Here is a 16472-nt window from a genome sequence, read left to right on the forward strand (position 1 = left end):
AAGCATAACATGCTTACAGGGAAGGTAATGGTTACACTTCAGCCGCTAATCCCGTCTGTTACCACACCTGCTCCCATAGATCTTGAGCTGTGTTGCATGACATGCAGTCCAAGCTTAGTCCTTGTTAGAGGATTTTTTGTTTACGGAGTCAATGTGTCACGGGGAAGACGTTCAACAACCAACAGAAGGGACTTGTTGTGACGCAGTGCGGCAACCTCAGCAACCCGTTAAGGAGTTGTCTGTACGACCCAGACAGTCTAGACAGATTCGGGTTGTCACTGTACTTCCTCGCTTGCCCATGATTGACAGTTTACAGACTGTGCAGCAGTATCATGATCTTGTGTCCGGCTCCGTCAGACGACTGGCTTTTAAGAGCTCCCTCAAATCGTCGCTGTCTGGAGATTTTCAAATGGACTATGGATCTGACCAAGGAACTGGGCCTCCTGGTCAATTTTGAGGAGTCTCAGCTCGTTCCATCCCAGACCATTGTCTCCTTGGGTATGGATCTTCAGAGTCGAGCTTTTCGGACTTGTCCGTCGGCCCCAAGGATCTTCCAAGCCCTAGAATGCATCCAGAGCATGCTGAGAAGGAACCGATGCTTAGTCAGGCAGTGGATGAGTCTAACAGGGACACTTTCATCGCTGGCCCTGTTCATCGAGTTAGGGAGACTCCACCTCCGCCCCCTTCAGTTTCATCTAGCTGCTCACTGGATAAAGGACATGACGCTAGAGACGGGCTCAGTTCCTGTTTCCGAAGAGATGAGGTCTACTCTAACGTGGTGGAAGAACAGCATTCTTCTCAAGGAAGGTCTACCATTGGCTGTTCAGTCCTCCGACCACCGTCTCTTCTCGGACGCATCGGACACGGGCTGGGGTGCGACACTGGACGGACAGGAATGCTCGGGAACATGGAATCAGGAGCAAAGGACACTTCACATCTATTGCAAGGAGTTGTTGGCAGTTCATTTGGCCTTGATAAACTTCAAGTCCCTCCAGCTTAACAAGGTGGTGGAGGTGAACTCCGACTACACCACAGCCTTGGCTTACATCTCCAAGCAGGGAGGGACTCATTCGAGGAAGTTGTTCGAGATCGCAAGGGACCTCCTCATTTGGTCAAAAGATCGAAAGCTCACGCTGGTAACGAGGCTCATTCAGGGCGATATGAATGTCATGGCAGATCGCCTCAGCCGGAAGGGTCAGGTCTTCCCCACAGAGTGGACCCTTCACAAGAATGTTTGCAGCAGACTTTGGGCCCTGTGGGGTCAGCCAACCATAGATCTATTCGCTACCTCGATGACCAAGAGGCTCCTCTTGTATTGTTCTCCGATTCCAGACCCAGCAGCAGTTCGCGTGGATGCCTTTCTGCTGGATTGGTCCCATCTCAACCTGTATGCATTCCCGCCGTTCAAGATTGTCAACAGGGTACTTCAGAAGTTCGCCTCTCACAAAGGGACACGGCTGACGTTGGTTGCTCCCCTCTGGCCCGCGAGAGAATGGTTCACTAAGGTACTGCAATGGCTGGTCGACGTTCCCAGGACTCTTCCTCCTAGAGTGGACCTTCTGCGTCAACCTCACGTAAAGAAGGTACACCCAACCTCCACGCTCTTCGTCTGACTGCCTTCAGACTATCGAAAGACTCTCAAGAGCTAGAGGCTTTTCGAAGGAGGCAACCAGAGCGATTGCCAGAGCAAGGACGACATCCACTCTCAGAGTCTATCAGTCTTTATGGGAAGTCTTCCGAAGCTGGTGCAAGGCCAATGCAGTTTTCCTCAACCAGTACCAATGTAACCCAGATTGCTGACTTCCTGTTACATCTAAGGAACGTAAGCTCCCTATCAGCTCCTACGATCAAGGGTTACAGAAGTTTGTTGGCAGCGGTTTTCCGCCACAGAGGCTTGGATCTTTCCTCCAACAAAGATCTACAGGACCTCCTTAGGTCTTTTGAGACCTCAAAGGAATGTCGGTTGTCCACTCCAGGCTGGAATCTAGACGTGGTCCTAAGGTTCCTAATGTCATCAGGATTTGAACCGCTCCAATCAGCCTCTTTTAAGGACCTCACATTAAAAAAAACTCTTTTCCTCGTGTGCTTAGCAACAGGTAAAAGAGTAAGTGAGATCCACGCCTTCAGCAGGAACATAGGTTTCACATCTGAAACGGCTACATGTTCCTTACAGCTCGGTTTTTTGGCTTAAAACGAGCTTCCTTCCCGTCCTTGGCCTAAGTCGTTCGAGATCCCAAGCCTGTCCAACATGGTGGGGAACGAACTGGAGAGAGTACTTTGCCCAGTTAGAGCTCTTAAGTACTATCTAAAGGTCAAAACCATTACGAGGACAATCAGAAGCCTTATGGTGTGCTATCAAGAAGCCTTCTCTACCAATGTCTAAGAACTCAGTTTCTTACTACATCAGGCTTCTGATTAGAGAAGCAAATTCTCATCTGAAGGAAGAAGACCTTGCTTTGCTGAAGGTAAGGACACATGAAGTGAGAGCTGTGGCTACTTCAGTGGCCTTCAAACAGAACCGTTCTCTGCAGAGTGTTATGGATGCAACCTATTGGAGAAACAAGTCAGTGTTCGCATCATTCTATCTCAAAGATGTCCAGTCTCTTTACGAGTACTGCTACACCCTGGGTCTATTCGTAGCAACGAATGCAGTAGTAGGCGAGGGCTCAGCCACTACATTCCCATAATCCCATAACTTTTTAACCTTTCTCTTGAATACTTTTTATGGGTTGTACGGTCGGCTAAGAAGCCTTCCACATCCTTGTTGATTTGGCGGGTGGTCAATTCTTTCTTGAGAAGCGCCAAGGTTAAAGGTTGTGATGAGGTCCTTTAGTATGGGTTGCAGCCCTGTATACTTTAGCACCTTTGAGTTGATTCAGCCTCCCAAGAGGAACGCTGCGCTCAGTAAGGAAGACGATCTTATTAAAGGCAGAGTAACGGTTCAAGTCGACTTCCTTACCAGGTACTTATTATTTCATTGTTATTGTGGATAACTGATTATATGAAATATGGGATACTTAGCTATCCTTTAATCTTGTACACTGGTTTTCACCCACCCCCCTGGGTGTGAATCAGCTACATGATTATCGGGTAAGTTTAATATTGAAAAATGTTATTTTTATTAATAAAATAAATTTTTGAATATACTTACCCGATAATCATGATTTAATCGACCCTCCCTTCCTCCCCATAGAGAACCAGTGGACCGAGGAATAATTGAGGAGGTGTCAACAAGAAGTACTTGAGTACCTGGCCACAGGTGGCGCTGGTAAATACACCCCCTTCTAGTATTGTGATAGCTGGCGTATCCCTCCATAGAATTCTGTCGGGCAACGGAGTTGACAGCTACATGATTATCGGGTAAGTATATTCAAAAATTTATTTTATCAATAAAAATAACATATTATACCAAGAACATGTAGTGGATGAATTGACATTTATAGCACATAGACGCCAGTTGCTTCTGTGTCATACTATTTGATAATGCTACAGATTATCACCATACATATGGTTCAATAGAAAGAGGAAGACTGGTTGTATGAATTCAATTTTACACTCCTAGGAATCTGGAACAAAATAGTCAAGTAATTTAAATAAAAAATCAAATTGTTCATGAGGTTATTTTTTTGCTTCTTGCAATTAAGACAATTGTTTCTAGACTAATACAAACCATTGTCCTTTAATAGGGAGTACAGTATGATTTCATCAATTCTGGAATCAATGTTAAACTTTTAACAAGGTGATAGTTGTTGCTAGCAAGTGGAGGCCAGGTCCCGTCTACCAGACAGTTAATAGGGCACTCCCTTTTTCTGTCACAGGGCAGTTCAGTTGGTAGCCTCTCAATGGTACCTTCCTTCTAAATCTGTACAATATATGACTTCGTTTGAATTATCATCATGAAAGTTGAGGAGGAAGACTTTACTCAGTGGAGTTTCATTTTCTGCTGTTATAATTTTTTGTTTTTAATTGCAAAATTGTGCTTGGTGGCTCACTGGCGGACCTGTGCCGTAATTGTGGGAGGTTTATTAGCATGCTGTCTGTGTATCCTCATCATCATTGTACTTTTTGATGGGGGCATAAGTTAGGTCATCTCCTTGTGATGAATTTAAGTCTTGGACTCCTCTGTAGTGGAGTAGAGTTCAGCAAAAAGGCCAAGAAAGATTTTTCAGCTTTGGATTTGGTAATGCCCAAGGCTTTACTGAAGAAACTAAAACTCATTTTTCTCTCCTTCCACTTCTCGATCTACCCTGGCTTCTTTAGATTCCTCTTAGGCTGGGTCCTCTGCAGGAATTTGGAAGGAGAAACTAAACCAGCTTATGTTCAGGGGCCTGCTTCAGGAAGAGCAGAAGTATCACCTTCTCCCTGGTAAAAGTAATACTCCTCTGCCTTTTCCTCGAAGTTTGCCTTCTGTGGTACTGACCAATGATAACCTGCGAGGACTTGGACCTGAGGAAGTTGTGGCCTTCCTAGGAATTTCTTGCATTCTAGGAGAAACTCCTACAGGTGTTGGCTGATGCTAGGGTCTAGAAGGCTAACTTTACTGTGCCCACCTCGTCTGGTGATCCACCTGTGGAGGAGTTAGACATAGCGATCGTTGGTGTGTCCTCACCTACCACAGTACAATACTGTAATTCCTGGGCCTGAAATCCTCAATGACTTTCTCAAATTAGGTGTGAAGGAGAAGAAACATTCGCAGCTTCCTCCCCCAAGCATCTTCAATGTCTCTCTTGGCTGCAGAACCTTCAGATGTACCTCTGCTACACCGAAGTAGTTGTGGTAGTCACCAGTGAAGAAGACAGTTTGGGCAAAGTCTCAGGGGAGTTTACTTCACAGGTCTGCTCTGAAGACTTGCACGAGCATCAAAATGCTACATCGCAAGCAGAAAATCGTAGGCAAGGTTTTTCACCATCTCACAACAGTCTAACATGGGACGTGTCTACACTCAGCTCTGTACCATGCTCTCTATTAGCTCTTCAGTAAAGAGTACCTAATGCTTAATCAGCCTCTTGAGAGAGTGAAGGGGTCCAACCTTCAAACTATTATCTTCTTCTTTATATTATGAATCTACAAAGGTACATGTCGAGACCACCTCCCTCAGGAAAAAAAGGTTGGTTCAGACGTAGTCAACCCAAAGGTACCCAATTTAGACCCAGCGGAAGCAGAGAATCCCTACACTGAATCTGCTTTTGTCAAGGTCTTGGCACTCATTTGTGAGTATGCCTTGGAGATAATGGTATGTCTCCTATCAAGAGAGATAGGACATCCCTACATAAGGGCCCCTCAAGGATCTTAGCCCACCCTTGGGCTGACATGGTCTGAGACAGAACGAGGTGCTTCTGATAAGGTCAGTTCTTAGATCTCTGGTCAATGGGATACCTTTCGCTTCAACCAAGATCTTGCCTTCTTTCCTCTCTCAACAATTATAAATCTACATACCAAAGAATGCACACTTTTCCTCTACCTTTTGATGTCAGCACGAGGGACTAGCAAAGGCACATTGTTTTTAGCGGTTGAGTGTTTTCATGGTCAGTCTACAAACTTCCTCCTAGATCGACCACTGGTCAGGTGCTGTCACCTACTTCCCCACAACCATGAATTTGGCAAATCCTGAGATGAAGAGGAAGTACAGTACTGTATACTGATTTAATCTGTCAGGAGCCAAGGGTGACCTTCTGGCACACTAGTCAGCTTATCCATTGAGCCAACTGGGTCCTGAAGACATGGGATGATGCCATCATCACCTGCTTCACCAGGCAGATAGGGCAAAAGGAGGTACTAATACTGAGGAATGCACCGGTGTTGGAGATTGCAGCCCTGTTCCCATCAAAGGAAGTAGACATCATAGGATCCGTTTGCAGAGTTATTTCGGTGATTGGCTGATTTAGTTGTCCTCCAGAAGATAGTTACTTCAGGATCAGGAAAGACTTAGTTTGCCACAATTTAGGGATTTTAGTCAATCAAGAAAAATCCTATCTCTTGGCCAAAGTAGTGGATGGAGTATCTCCCGATTAAAGACCTCGTCAGCAGGCTACAGTATACTGCAAAAAATTTTCCGCACCAATGAACTTCCAGCTCATCAGTGGCAATATCTTCTAGAACATCTCTCATCATTGGAAAAGCTAATGCCTTATGAGTGCCTCCACTAGTGATAGCTCTAGTAGTGTCAGAGCTATCACTAGTCGGCAATTAGTGGTCTCTCCCTTATTGTCCAATTACGGTGGAACAAAAATTATGAGGCATTCAAGCCTGGTGGTTGAATGATAAAATCAAATCGAAGAACTGCACTTTAATCATCTTCTCCAAATGCTGCTGTTGACAGATGCATCTAAGGAGGGGGAACCAGCCAGCCTCGGGGATAGTCCACAGGAAAAACTATTGTATACCAACCTGCTGGAATTGCAAGAAGCTCTGATAGCATTACAGTCAGTAGCAATTATGAATGAAAACGCTACGATGGAGGCTGTCAACAAACATGAAGCTGGGTTTCACAAACCCTTAGTGAGTTGGCCAAGCAGGAGCCCACTTGGCCATTTGACAATGCAGTAGAGATGTCACCAAAGTTCATTCCACGCAAGAGGAATGTACTAGCAAACATGCTCGGTAACCACTAGCAGGGTGTAAGATCAGAATGGTGCCTACATTCCTGCATGGCAGAAAGCCCTCTCGCTCTTAACCCTTTTACCCCCAAAGGACGTACTGGTACATTTCACAAAAGCCATCCCTTTACCCCCATGGACGTACCGGTACGTCCTAGCAAAAAAATGCTATAAAAATATTTTTTTTCTTATTTTTGATCATTTTTTGAGAAAATTCAGGCATTTCCCAAGAGTATGAGACCAACCTGACCTCTCTATGACAAAAATTAAGCCTGTTAGAGAAATTTTAAAAAAGTATACTGCAAAATGTGATGGGATAAAAATAACCCCTTGGGGGTTAAGGGTTGGAAATTTCCAAATAACCCGGGGGTAAAAGGGTTATCAGTTCACTATATCTAATTTTTCACCAATCGGCTGAACAAGAAACTACCATCATTCTGTTCAACAGTTCCAGTCCTATCAGCAGCATTAGAGAATTACAGTAATACCTCGACATAGTGTCCCAACACATGAGAACTTTGAGATACGAGGAAAGTTTCAAGCAAATTTTTGCCTCGAGATAAGAGACAAATTTGAAATACTGTATGAGGACACGAGACTGTTCTCTATGCGGCCGCTAGGTGGCCGAGTGTGCAAGAAGCTGCTCACGAGGACAGCATCGCTCGCTCTTTCCCGTCTGATCTCCGTCGCGTAAAGTTATCTCCAAGCATAGGCCGAAGTGTTTGCATTTTTTACGTGTTTTTTGCGTTAATCAGTACAGAATTAAGTGAATAAGCAATGGGTCCAAAGCAAGCGAGTGCAAACAAGGGTGGTGAAAAGAAAAAACCCATGATGACAATCGAGATAAAGCATGAAATAATCGAAAAACATGAATGGTGTACAAGTGACAGCTGGCTCACCAATATGAGAGGAGTACATCAACAATATGACCATCCTCAACCAGAAGGATGCTATAAAAAGCACCAAGCCTTCCAAAGGACTAACCATCCTTTCCAGGCTGGCTGCGCAGTGATATTCATGACAAGATGGAGAGGCTTCTTTTAATATGGATAAAGCCAGGAGAAGAAAAGTAAAAAAAATTAAAATGAAAACAAGATTAACATTTATCTTTAAGTGTGTACAGTAAGCTGATTTCATTCAAGTTATGTTACGCAGTGTTACAAAAGTGTAGCGTACCGAACGTCTTGCCGTTAAGTCTCTCTCTTCCCCTTTCTCTCTCCCTCTTCCTCTGCGCACACCGCCCTTAGCCGCTACCGTCTGTCTAGAAGGTAAGTACTCCATAATAATGTCACATTTTATTGCAGATCACAACCAGTGCATAGGTGTTTATTTTGTGAGCATATGTTATGAATTAGAGCAATTAAAAACATTTTTCTACTGTAATATACTGTTTTTAGGTGTTTTTTTCTGAGGGTGGGAACAGATTAATTTTTTTTAGTGATTTTATATGGGAAAAATTGATCCGAGATACGAGTGAATTGACATATGAGCTCGGGTCCCAGAACGAATTAAGCTTGTATCTCAAAGTATTACTGTACTTCCAACACCTCTGGCACTGCATGGACGCATACACCTATCCATATTTCTGCCCGATTTCCCAATTAATCAACTCAACTGTTGTCGGGTTGCAAGATGACCCTTAAGGCTCCCAGGTGGCCAACATGTCAATGATATCCAGATCTGATGCACTTTGTTGAGATACTGTACTGAGAGAACTATCCCTATGGCTCACCCTCCTCTATCATCCCTATTTGCATTTAGCTTCACTTGCTGCTCTTCATGGTTAGCAACTATACAACACCTCTGAGCAAAAGGCTGTTTGGAATGCACTGCTCAAGAGAAGTCTGGAAACTTATGATGATCCCCGCTGCTGTCTACCAACGGAAATTGGAAATTTGCCATCTTCTGCGATTGGTGCCTTAAAAGGGATACTTCTCGAGTTGGACCTCTCTGCAATTGATTACTCGTTTCCTGGTTGATCTTCCTCCCAAAGAACTAAAACCTCGAGTATGGGATATACTTTTAGTTCTCAGGTTTCTCATGCAGGCCCCGTATAAGTTCTTGAGACAGGCATCTGATAGGGGTCTGACCTTCAAGACAGTCTTCTTTCTAGACATGGCGAAACTTGTAGCAAAGTTGCATAGCATTTCATGTCGCAAGTTATACCAAAGGATGGTAGAAGGTAGCCTTCACCTTTGTCTGGAGTTTGTAGCCAAAAACTTGAGCCTAGCTGTTCACAACACTAGATTCAAGGGCTAATCTATCTTTTCCCAACAAGAAGTAACCAGCAAAGACCAGAATGACTTCCTTCTCTGTCCTGCGAGGACACTGCCTCCACCTGAAGAGGACTTGAAGCTTCAGGCAGGAGTAACAGACACTTAACCATCCCCAGAAGAGTAAAGATAAAAAAATATCCATCACTTCAGCTCCTTTTACAGGACCAGGTGCCTTGACATTCTGGGAAAGTAAATCAGCCAGCAGTTTGGTTCTAGGAATTTACTCTCCTCAGGATTCATTCCTACTAAATGGTGATAGTTTGTATTCGTATAAAATAAATAAACTTCGACTATCCAGAGGGAGGGACCTAACCTCCACCCACCAGCAACTAATACTACCTTGTTAAAAGTTTTTAACAACCATTCAAGCTTTGCAGAAAACACAATCCTATTAAAGGACCCTGGTTTCTAGAGTTAGGAAAAATTAAAATTACATTATAAATTTGTGATTTTGTAGTGTTAGTAATGCACTTATTTTTGTTTTACACATTTCTCAATTTTGTGATTTTGTAGTGTTAGTAATGCATTTATTTTTGTTTTACACATTTTTTAATATATATCTAGTTTGTTTTACCCTAGCTTAATTTTATATACTATATGTAGATGCATCAGTTAACTAATAGAAAATTTCTAAGTTTTTGTCTTTCGTTAAAAATAATTGGGTTATTTGTGCTATTTTTTTTTGTTCTTACTAATAAGCATGGTGTGTTATAACCATTTTTGTTCTAGAAAACTGGTAATGCCATCCGTGCCCTTGGACGTATGGCCAACCTAACTAATCGTCGCAGTTCTCAGCCATCATCTCCTACCCGATTGTCGCCTCTACCCGAGAACCATGCCCACACACCTACTTCCCCATCTACACCCCCTCCTACAAATTCTCCTGGATTGAATTTCCTTGCCAAGACAAAGGGATGTCCTCCAGTCACCCGCTCTTCGGGCAGTGTTATAAGCGAAAGGAGTGATTCTGGTATTAGTGAATGTTCTTTCAGTGTGGATGATAATTCCCAAAATCCACAAAATAACCAGTTTGGTCTCACTAATGGTCGTGCTGTTACAGGACGCAATATTCTCCAAAGTGGAAAGACACCTTCTCTAGATTGGCAATCATCCGTGGACTCTGCCGTATGTGACGATGATTATATCAGCAAGAGCGGATTTGGATCCTCCCAACGAAAGATATCGAGGGAGGCTCTGCTGGTGAAGTCTGCTGCTGCTGATTCGATGTTAAATGCCCATTCAAGAATTTAAACCAAAAGGACCTACCGAATTGTAAAAATCATATCGTAAAATATGTATCTATATATATTTGTATTACATGTCCATGGACTGAATTGCAGAGGATGAAAGTTGTATAATGTGTGTAAATATATAATGGAACTGTGGAGATAGGAGCTCTCTTGCTCTCTTCCTTCTACTTCATCTTAATACAGTTGCCTGTCAGTAAATAATTTTGTGTTTATAGCTAACCACATAAAATTACTATACTTAACACTGTATCATATGAACAAGTAGATGTGGCAAAAAGCAAAGCTGTCAATGTTCTTTGGCAAAGAAAGTGATTTTCGCATTGTTCAAAGTGCATCCGATGGTGTTGGACCTTTGAAATGCGGTGAAGTTCCTCTAATTGTGGATATATTTAATGACTACTCAATCCATGTCCTCGTACATGGAGTCGATTAGACACATACTTATTCATGACTGGGTCGTGAATTGTCAACTAAAACTGTTGGCTTATAAAAATGAGGCTTAGCTACAGAGCCTCTAACGACTTCGAAAATGTCCCTCGTGTTAGAGACATTTCAAGAAGAAAAATGAAGTGCTCGTAACAATGTCGACCAGCCTTAGTACTCACGTGAGGAAGGCTGATGATAATTTTTTATACTTATACCTTTATATACCAGATGATGTATATGAATTATCATGAACTATAGCATCACAAAGCAAGTCAATGGAAGAAACTATTAATTAACCTTTAACCATAGGAAAAATTGAACAAAAGTGTGCCTGAATTAAAAATCTTTTGTCAACGTTTTCTATGGTAACTTATCTTATTATTTTCCGTTCTTTGGTGATAAAAAAAAATCCTATTATCCTGTGAATTTGATGTTTGTGTGTGTTATGACAGGCTTCATATAATCATTATCTATTTCAGTGCAGTGCCAAACAAATTTGTACAGATGAATATAGTTAGATTGTTTGCCTGACATCATTCCACATATTTCTCTTGGATCTTTATCAAATCCTAAAGTAATAATATTCATGTCTATTGCTACTATTTTTTCTCAAGTCATAAAAGTTTTAGTGAAACTGCATATTAAATTAACCTTATTCACAATCATTAGCTTAATATGTTGCAATGTTTTAATCACAAAAACCTAATTTATGCCCTTTTTAATAGGTTAAAAAGAGCATTTACATGTGCTTGAATTTCTCTATCAAATAATTTCTGCAAGAATAGGTAATTTTTAGTTTGAACTATCCTTTACAAAAGTTAAGACCATGCGTGGAAGGTAACAATGGTAATGTTTCATTAAGACATTTACATTGTTTGACAGTGCTGTATATCAATATTATTTTGGTAGAGATTTTAAAACTGAAATTGGATAAATTTTCATATCGTCCTAATGACTGAAGATCTATTTTAATATTATTTAATGGGACAACAATGTACTGTATGTCTCAAACCAAATAGATACTTCAGTCTAATGAGTTATATCGACAAATAAAAAAATCTGTACTGTCATGCAAGTGTAGAAAATATGGCATTGGCCATTGGAACATACATCTCCTCTTCCTTAATGGAAATTTTCTCCATCCCATACATACAATGTAGATAGCGAGTGGTTAATGAAGTATTTGTGTAGCTACTGGTATTGTGATATTGTAGATACATCACCCATTTATGTGCATGATATTGTTGTTAAGAACATTAAAAGATTTATTTGAACTTTGGAATTTTACTCAATGTCCCGTGAACAAGTACTGTAACCATATAAAAAAACTTATAGCCATTAGAAGTAACAATTTTGAAATGTAAATTTGATTGTATCAAGTTTAACCAAAAACATATACAAATTGATGGCTATAATAATTGGCTATTATCTTTCTCATTTCAATCAAACTAATGAGGGAAAACAATATTCAAATAATTATAGTTCTACTTGCTCAATGTTTATATTGCATCTTCTCCACAAGATCTTAAGCTTAATCAACATCTAGTGTACAAGAATAATGTTTAAAAATTTCCCAATTTCTTTCACTTCAATAAAATCATGCCCTTTAAGAAATTGAACATTCTAACAGTAAGTGGTAAGAAGCCCAGGCCTGCCAGCCAGATTTTTTTCCCCCCAGTTTCTTAGTTAACATTATCCCTTCTCTTGATACCAAGAGTCCGTGGGGAGGAGGGTGGATATTTATACGAACATCAGGCGAGCACAGAAATAAATTTTATTCTAAAAATTCTGTATGTCTGTGAATCTCCTTTGATTCTCATACAGTATTGCTAACTCCCATAATCTGCTGGAGGTGGGGCACAATTGAAGAAAAGAGGGGGATAAAGTACAAGTAATGCAACGAGGTTAAAGATTCACTAATTTGGTCTAGATAACTTTTCTAGATTACTGACAAATTTGTTTAAACTAAGGTTTTATAAATTGTCTAAATGTTAGTATATATTTCTGATGTATTTCTAAACTGAATATTAAATACAACCCCATATTCATATATAAGCAAGTAATAAATTAAATCAACTCAAGATTACTTAAGACCACATCCCCTGCTGTCCTATAGTGACCTAGAAACTAGCTATCTTCTTAAGCACACCATGCTTCTTATATTTAGTGAAAACCAACTTGGTACTTCATTGAGCTGTTCCTATAAACATTTTTACAAAGAAAGATTTCTAATAAAGTTAATGAAAGTAGCTACACTCCTAATATCATATACAGTACCTTAACTTTCAAGCATTTTATAATTTTTGGACCTACAGTAATTGTTTGTGAGCTTCTGCCACCAAATTTTCAACTAGGAATGACATGGCATTTTTGGTAAACTGGCAATTAAGAACCCTTGGACCTCGGGTTTTATTAGTTGAAAATAAAGTTACTTTTAAAAATGTCATTTGTTCCCATACAAATACAAACCATCGTCCTTTAAATATGAGGCTTATCCTTAGGTGGGAAGAAGTTCCTGATCCACCTGGCTAGAAAACTTAGCCTTGAACTTGAAACTCGTGCATCTGTGATGCTGAAAGAGTTAAGGTTCCTTTCACAATGTGTACCAGTAGTTTAGTAATATCATCAGGTTCACATCCCTGACTTAAAAGGATCGTTACGAGACAAAAATATGACATATTCGGAGATAATTTGTACTTTTCCCTAACTAATACAAACTGAATTATTTATGTGGATATACTTGTGGCGGAGCTGGAAGGTAGCCATTAGACTAAAAGTGCGAGGTGGCAATCCGACCTAACCACTGTAGTGGGTTGATAGGGGGTGGCTGGGGGTACCCAGCCACCTTTATTTACTCTCACATCAGTGAACGTCACTTTTTTATTGCAAGCAAGGTTTATCGGGGGACAGGTGATGGCAGGACAATTTATATAAATAACTCCAGGCCTGTATTAGTTAGGGAAAAATACAAATTATTTACGAAAATGTGTGTTTTGTTCCCATACTAACAAACCTTGCGTTATTTATGTGGATGACTCGCCCTTAGGCGAGTGGCGAGTCTGCATACTGGCTTAGTCATTCACCTGGTTTACCTAGTAAAGTATTACACTGTAATTGAGGGAAACCTAGCCCCCTCGCTTATCAATACAAAATGAGAATGAACGTCTAGGTAAGAATGTTCCGTGTTTAAATAGGAACATTACACACATAAAATAGAAGTTTCTCAATCCCTACCTCGCGAAAGGCATTGGGGACGTGTAGAAGTATATTAATTTTAAAACTATCCTAGGTTACAGAAGGGAAGTGGTTCTTAACTGCAGAGGTTGAAGCCAGCTTGCAGAGGGACCCATGGTGATATACCTCAAGGGAGGAGAAGATGAAGAAAGGAAAAGACCAGACAATTTCTTTTATCCAAGGTTTAATTGGGTAACCAATGCCCTCAACCATCAGTTACCTGCCCAGCAAGGAGCCGGAGGTATTATTTAAACCATCTGTTGTGCAGCTACCACAGGACCAATAGTAAACATATAGTCTCCTATGGGTCACGTCTTGGAGATAGTGGGTGGTAAAGGTGTTCTGACGCTTCCACAAGCCCACTTGTAATACCTGCAACACTGAGTAATTGCGATTTAATGCCAAGGACATACTGATGCCCCTGACATCATGAGCTCTAGGTCTTCTAGTTTTCCAGGGATTTTTTTGCTAGGTCTCTTGTCTCAACATCCATAGCATATTCTGCCTCCACTGATGCATTACCTGTTACCTAGGCCAGAAAGACTTTTGTCAGGAGAATAGACTCTTACTAGAAGTTTTTCCTGAAGCTGAAAACCTGAAGGTCTAGGCACTGCCAAGTCCTCAGGCTGGAGCAAGTGGAAAACAGGAGGAACGCAGAAGATTATGGAAACGGAAGGCCCTTGATTTTGGCCACCATAAAGGGAGTAGATTGATGCTGCAACTATTTGACTTATAATTGAGGTATCCAAAGGAGATATTGTACAAGCTGATTGAGCCCAGGAGGAACATCTGTCTGCCTAACAGAAACTGGAGATGGTGCTGAACTAACTAGCCGGCTAAGCCCAGGGTAGGCACCCAAAGTCTGCCTCCTGGGAGACCAAGGTCTCTTCCAGGGGTCCCTTGGGTAAAGCAGCCTCCTCTTCAAGGTCTAGATCAACCTCTGACTTGAGCTCTAACACTTGGTTGGAAGTCTGGTCCACTTCAACCCCATTACCAAAACCCTTCACTGCTGAATCTAATGATGATGGACAGATGAGATCTCAGAGGTTCTTACTTAGCAAATACTCTTAGGACCTAAAGATCTTCCCTAAACTTTTTACTCGCATAGGAAGAAGAAAAATAGAACAATCTTTCTCAAGCCTGCTACTAATTGATCTCTACTCTTAGTAGAGTGAACCCATTGCATGTAAATTAGGCAATTGACAGGGCAACATCTTGGATTGGTGAGATTACTGCACCCAACTTGGTTATACTTAACATTGATTTCACTAACATGTAATAGAAACTCCTAAATGAATATGATTATTAGTAATCCCTATAAGAAGGGAACTTGCCTTCCTTTATCCCCAAGGTATCTTTTACCCCTCAGCTTTACAGGTGAACATGAAAGAAATTAAAACTGGGACCTAGTAGGTTAACTTGATTGAAGCAACCATAGAAGGGTAACCTCCTTTCCCCTATCTATCATTAGACAGTCAAAAATCTGTGACACGAAGTGAAGGGAGGGAAGTCGAAACTAGGCTACGAGCAAATCTTTTTTCCCTAACTACACAATAATTGAACAGTGAAATTAATAAAGATGAGGAGTAGGAAAGGATAATAGCATGGCTATGCCAGTATTGAATGATTTTGTCATTCCATCCTTCGATATCTATTCTAGAATAAACATGGGGGACGTAGACTCTAATCGCTGGCGAGGAAAGTTTTTCCCCAGTATGTAAGCAAATTCTGCATTGGGGAAGTAAAAAGCCATCTCCACCCAGATGATGGTAGTACTTTAACAAGTACTATACAGTGTTTGAAAAAATATGAGGAAAATAGACCAATGAATATATGTGGGATATGTGTTTATCTGTCAATCATATCCTTCCCCTTGGTTAATTCCCCCAAATAACCCATTGATGCGTGGTGTTTATAGGTACAAGGCAGAAAAAAAGGGGGTATGATGAAGAAAAAACTTATCGTTTGGGTAGGTGCTGTATGGTCTCCTAGGACTTTACTGGGAAAGGATAGAAATGGGAATCCAATACGACACAAATACCAAAGAAATATTGTCTCTCTTCTATGGCAAGATGTATTCCAACAACGGTGGGACAACATCGACGTGTACGCATTTCCCCCCATTTTGTCTGATGAGAAGATTGCTCAACAAGATCAGAGCATCCAAAACCTTAATGATGACCCTCATAGGTCTGCTATGGCATCATGCAGAATGGTTCCCAGATCTTCTGCAATTTCTAGTAGATCTCCTGAGAGAACTACCTCCATGACCAGATCTACACGCAAAGATTTTTCACAAGACTATCTCGTTTCTACGGCTTCACGCCTGGAGACTATCCAGCATCTCTTTCAGAGAGGGTTTTTGCAACAAATTAAAAAAGAATGTCTGGTTACTTATGAAAGTCTTCTACCTCTGTATAACAGGCAAAGTGGACAGTCTTTTGTAGTTGGTGTCATGGAAGGAATATCCACTCGATGCCCCTATTCCAGCAATAGCTCAACCTTAAGTCTCACCTTTAAACTGAAAGGAGTAGACCTTTCCTCTTCGTCGGAAATTTCTTACTCATACGGAGTTATGAGAGCACTTGCCCCCAGTTGGACATGAGACCCCTTCCTTGGAATGTGGTTCACGTTTTGAGATCCTAGAAAGGACCTCTCTACGAACCATTACGCCATGCAACAGATCATAA

General features: G+C 41.2%; 2 protein-coding genes across 3 annotated transcripts in view; one reads left to right on the forward strand and one right to left on the reverse strand.

Moving 5' to 3' along the window:
• The window catches only part of LOC137627787 (titin homolog), a 617410-nt gene extending 605588 nt beyond the window's left edge, over positions 1-11822 (forward strand). The window contains 1 exon segment of the mRNA XM_068359142.1: positions 9602-11822. Coding sequence (XP_068215243.1) covers positions 9602-10123 — 522 coding nt within the window. The 3' untranslated portion in view covers positions 10124-11822.
• LOC137627789 (sialin-like) overlaps positions 1-16472 on the reverse strand; it is a 91284-nt gene that overhangs the window by 5756 nt on the left and 69056 nt on the right. The window contains exon 14 of one of the 2 annotated variants that reach the window (XM_068359145.1): positions 13102-13120. The exons of the other annotated variant lie outside the window; for it this stretch is intronic. The gene's annotated coding sequence lies outside the window, so the exon portion shown is untranslated. Of the gene's footprint in view, positions 1-13101; positions 13121-16472 lie in introns of those variants that run through there. 2 annotated transcript variants of the gene reach the window in all.

Source organism: Palaemon carinicauda, chromosome 35, assembly GCF_036898095.1.
Source record: "Palaemon carinicauda isolate YSFRI2023 chromosome 35, ASM3689809v2, whole genome shotgun sequence".
NCBI lineage: Eukaryota > Metazoa > Arthropoda > Malacostraca > Decapoda > Palaemonidae > Palaemon > Palaemon carinicauda.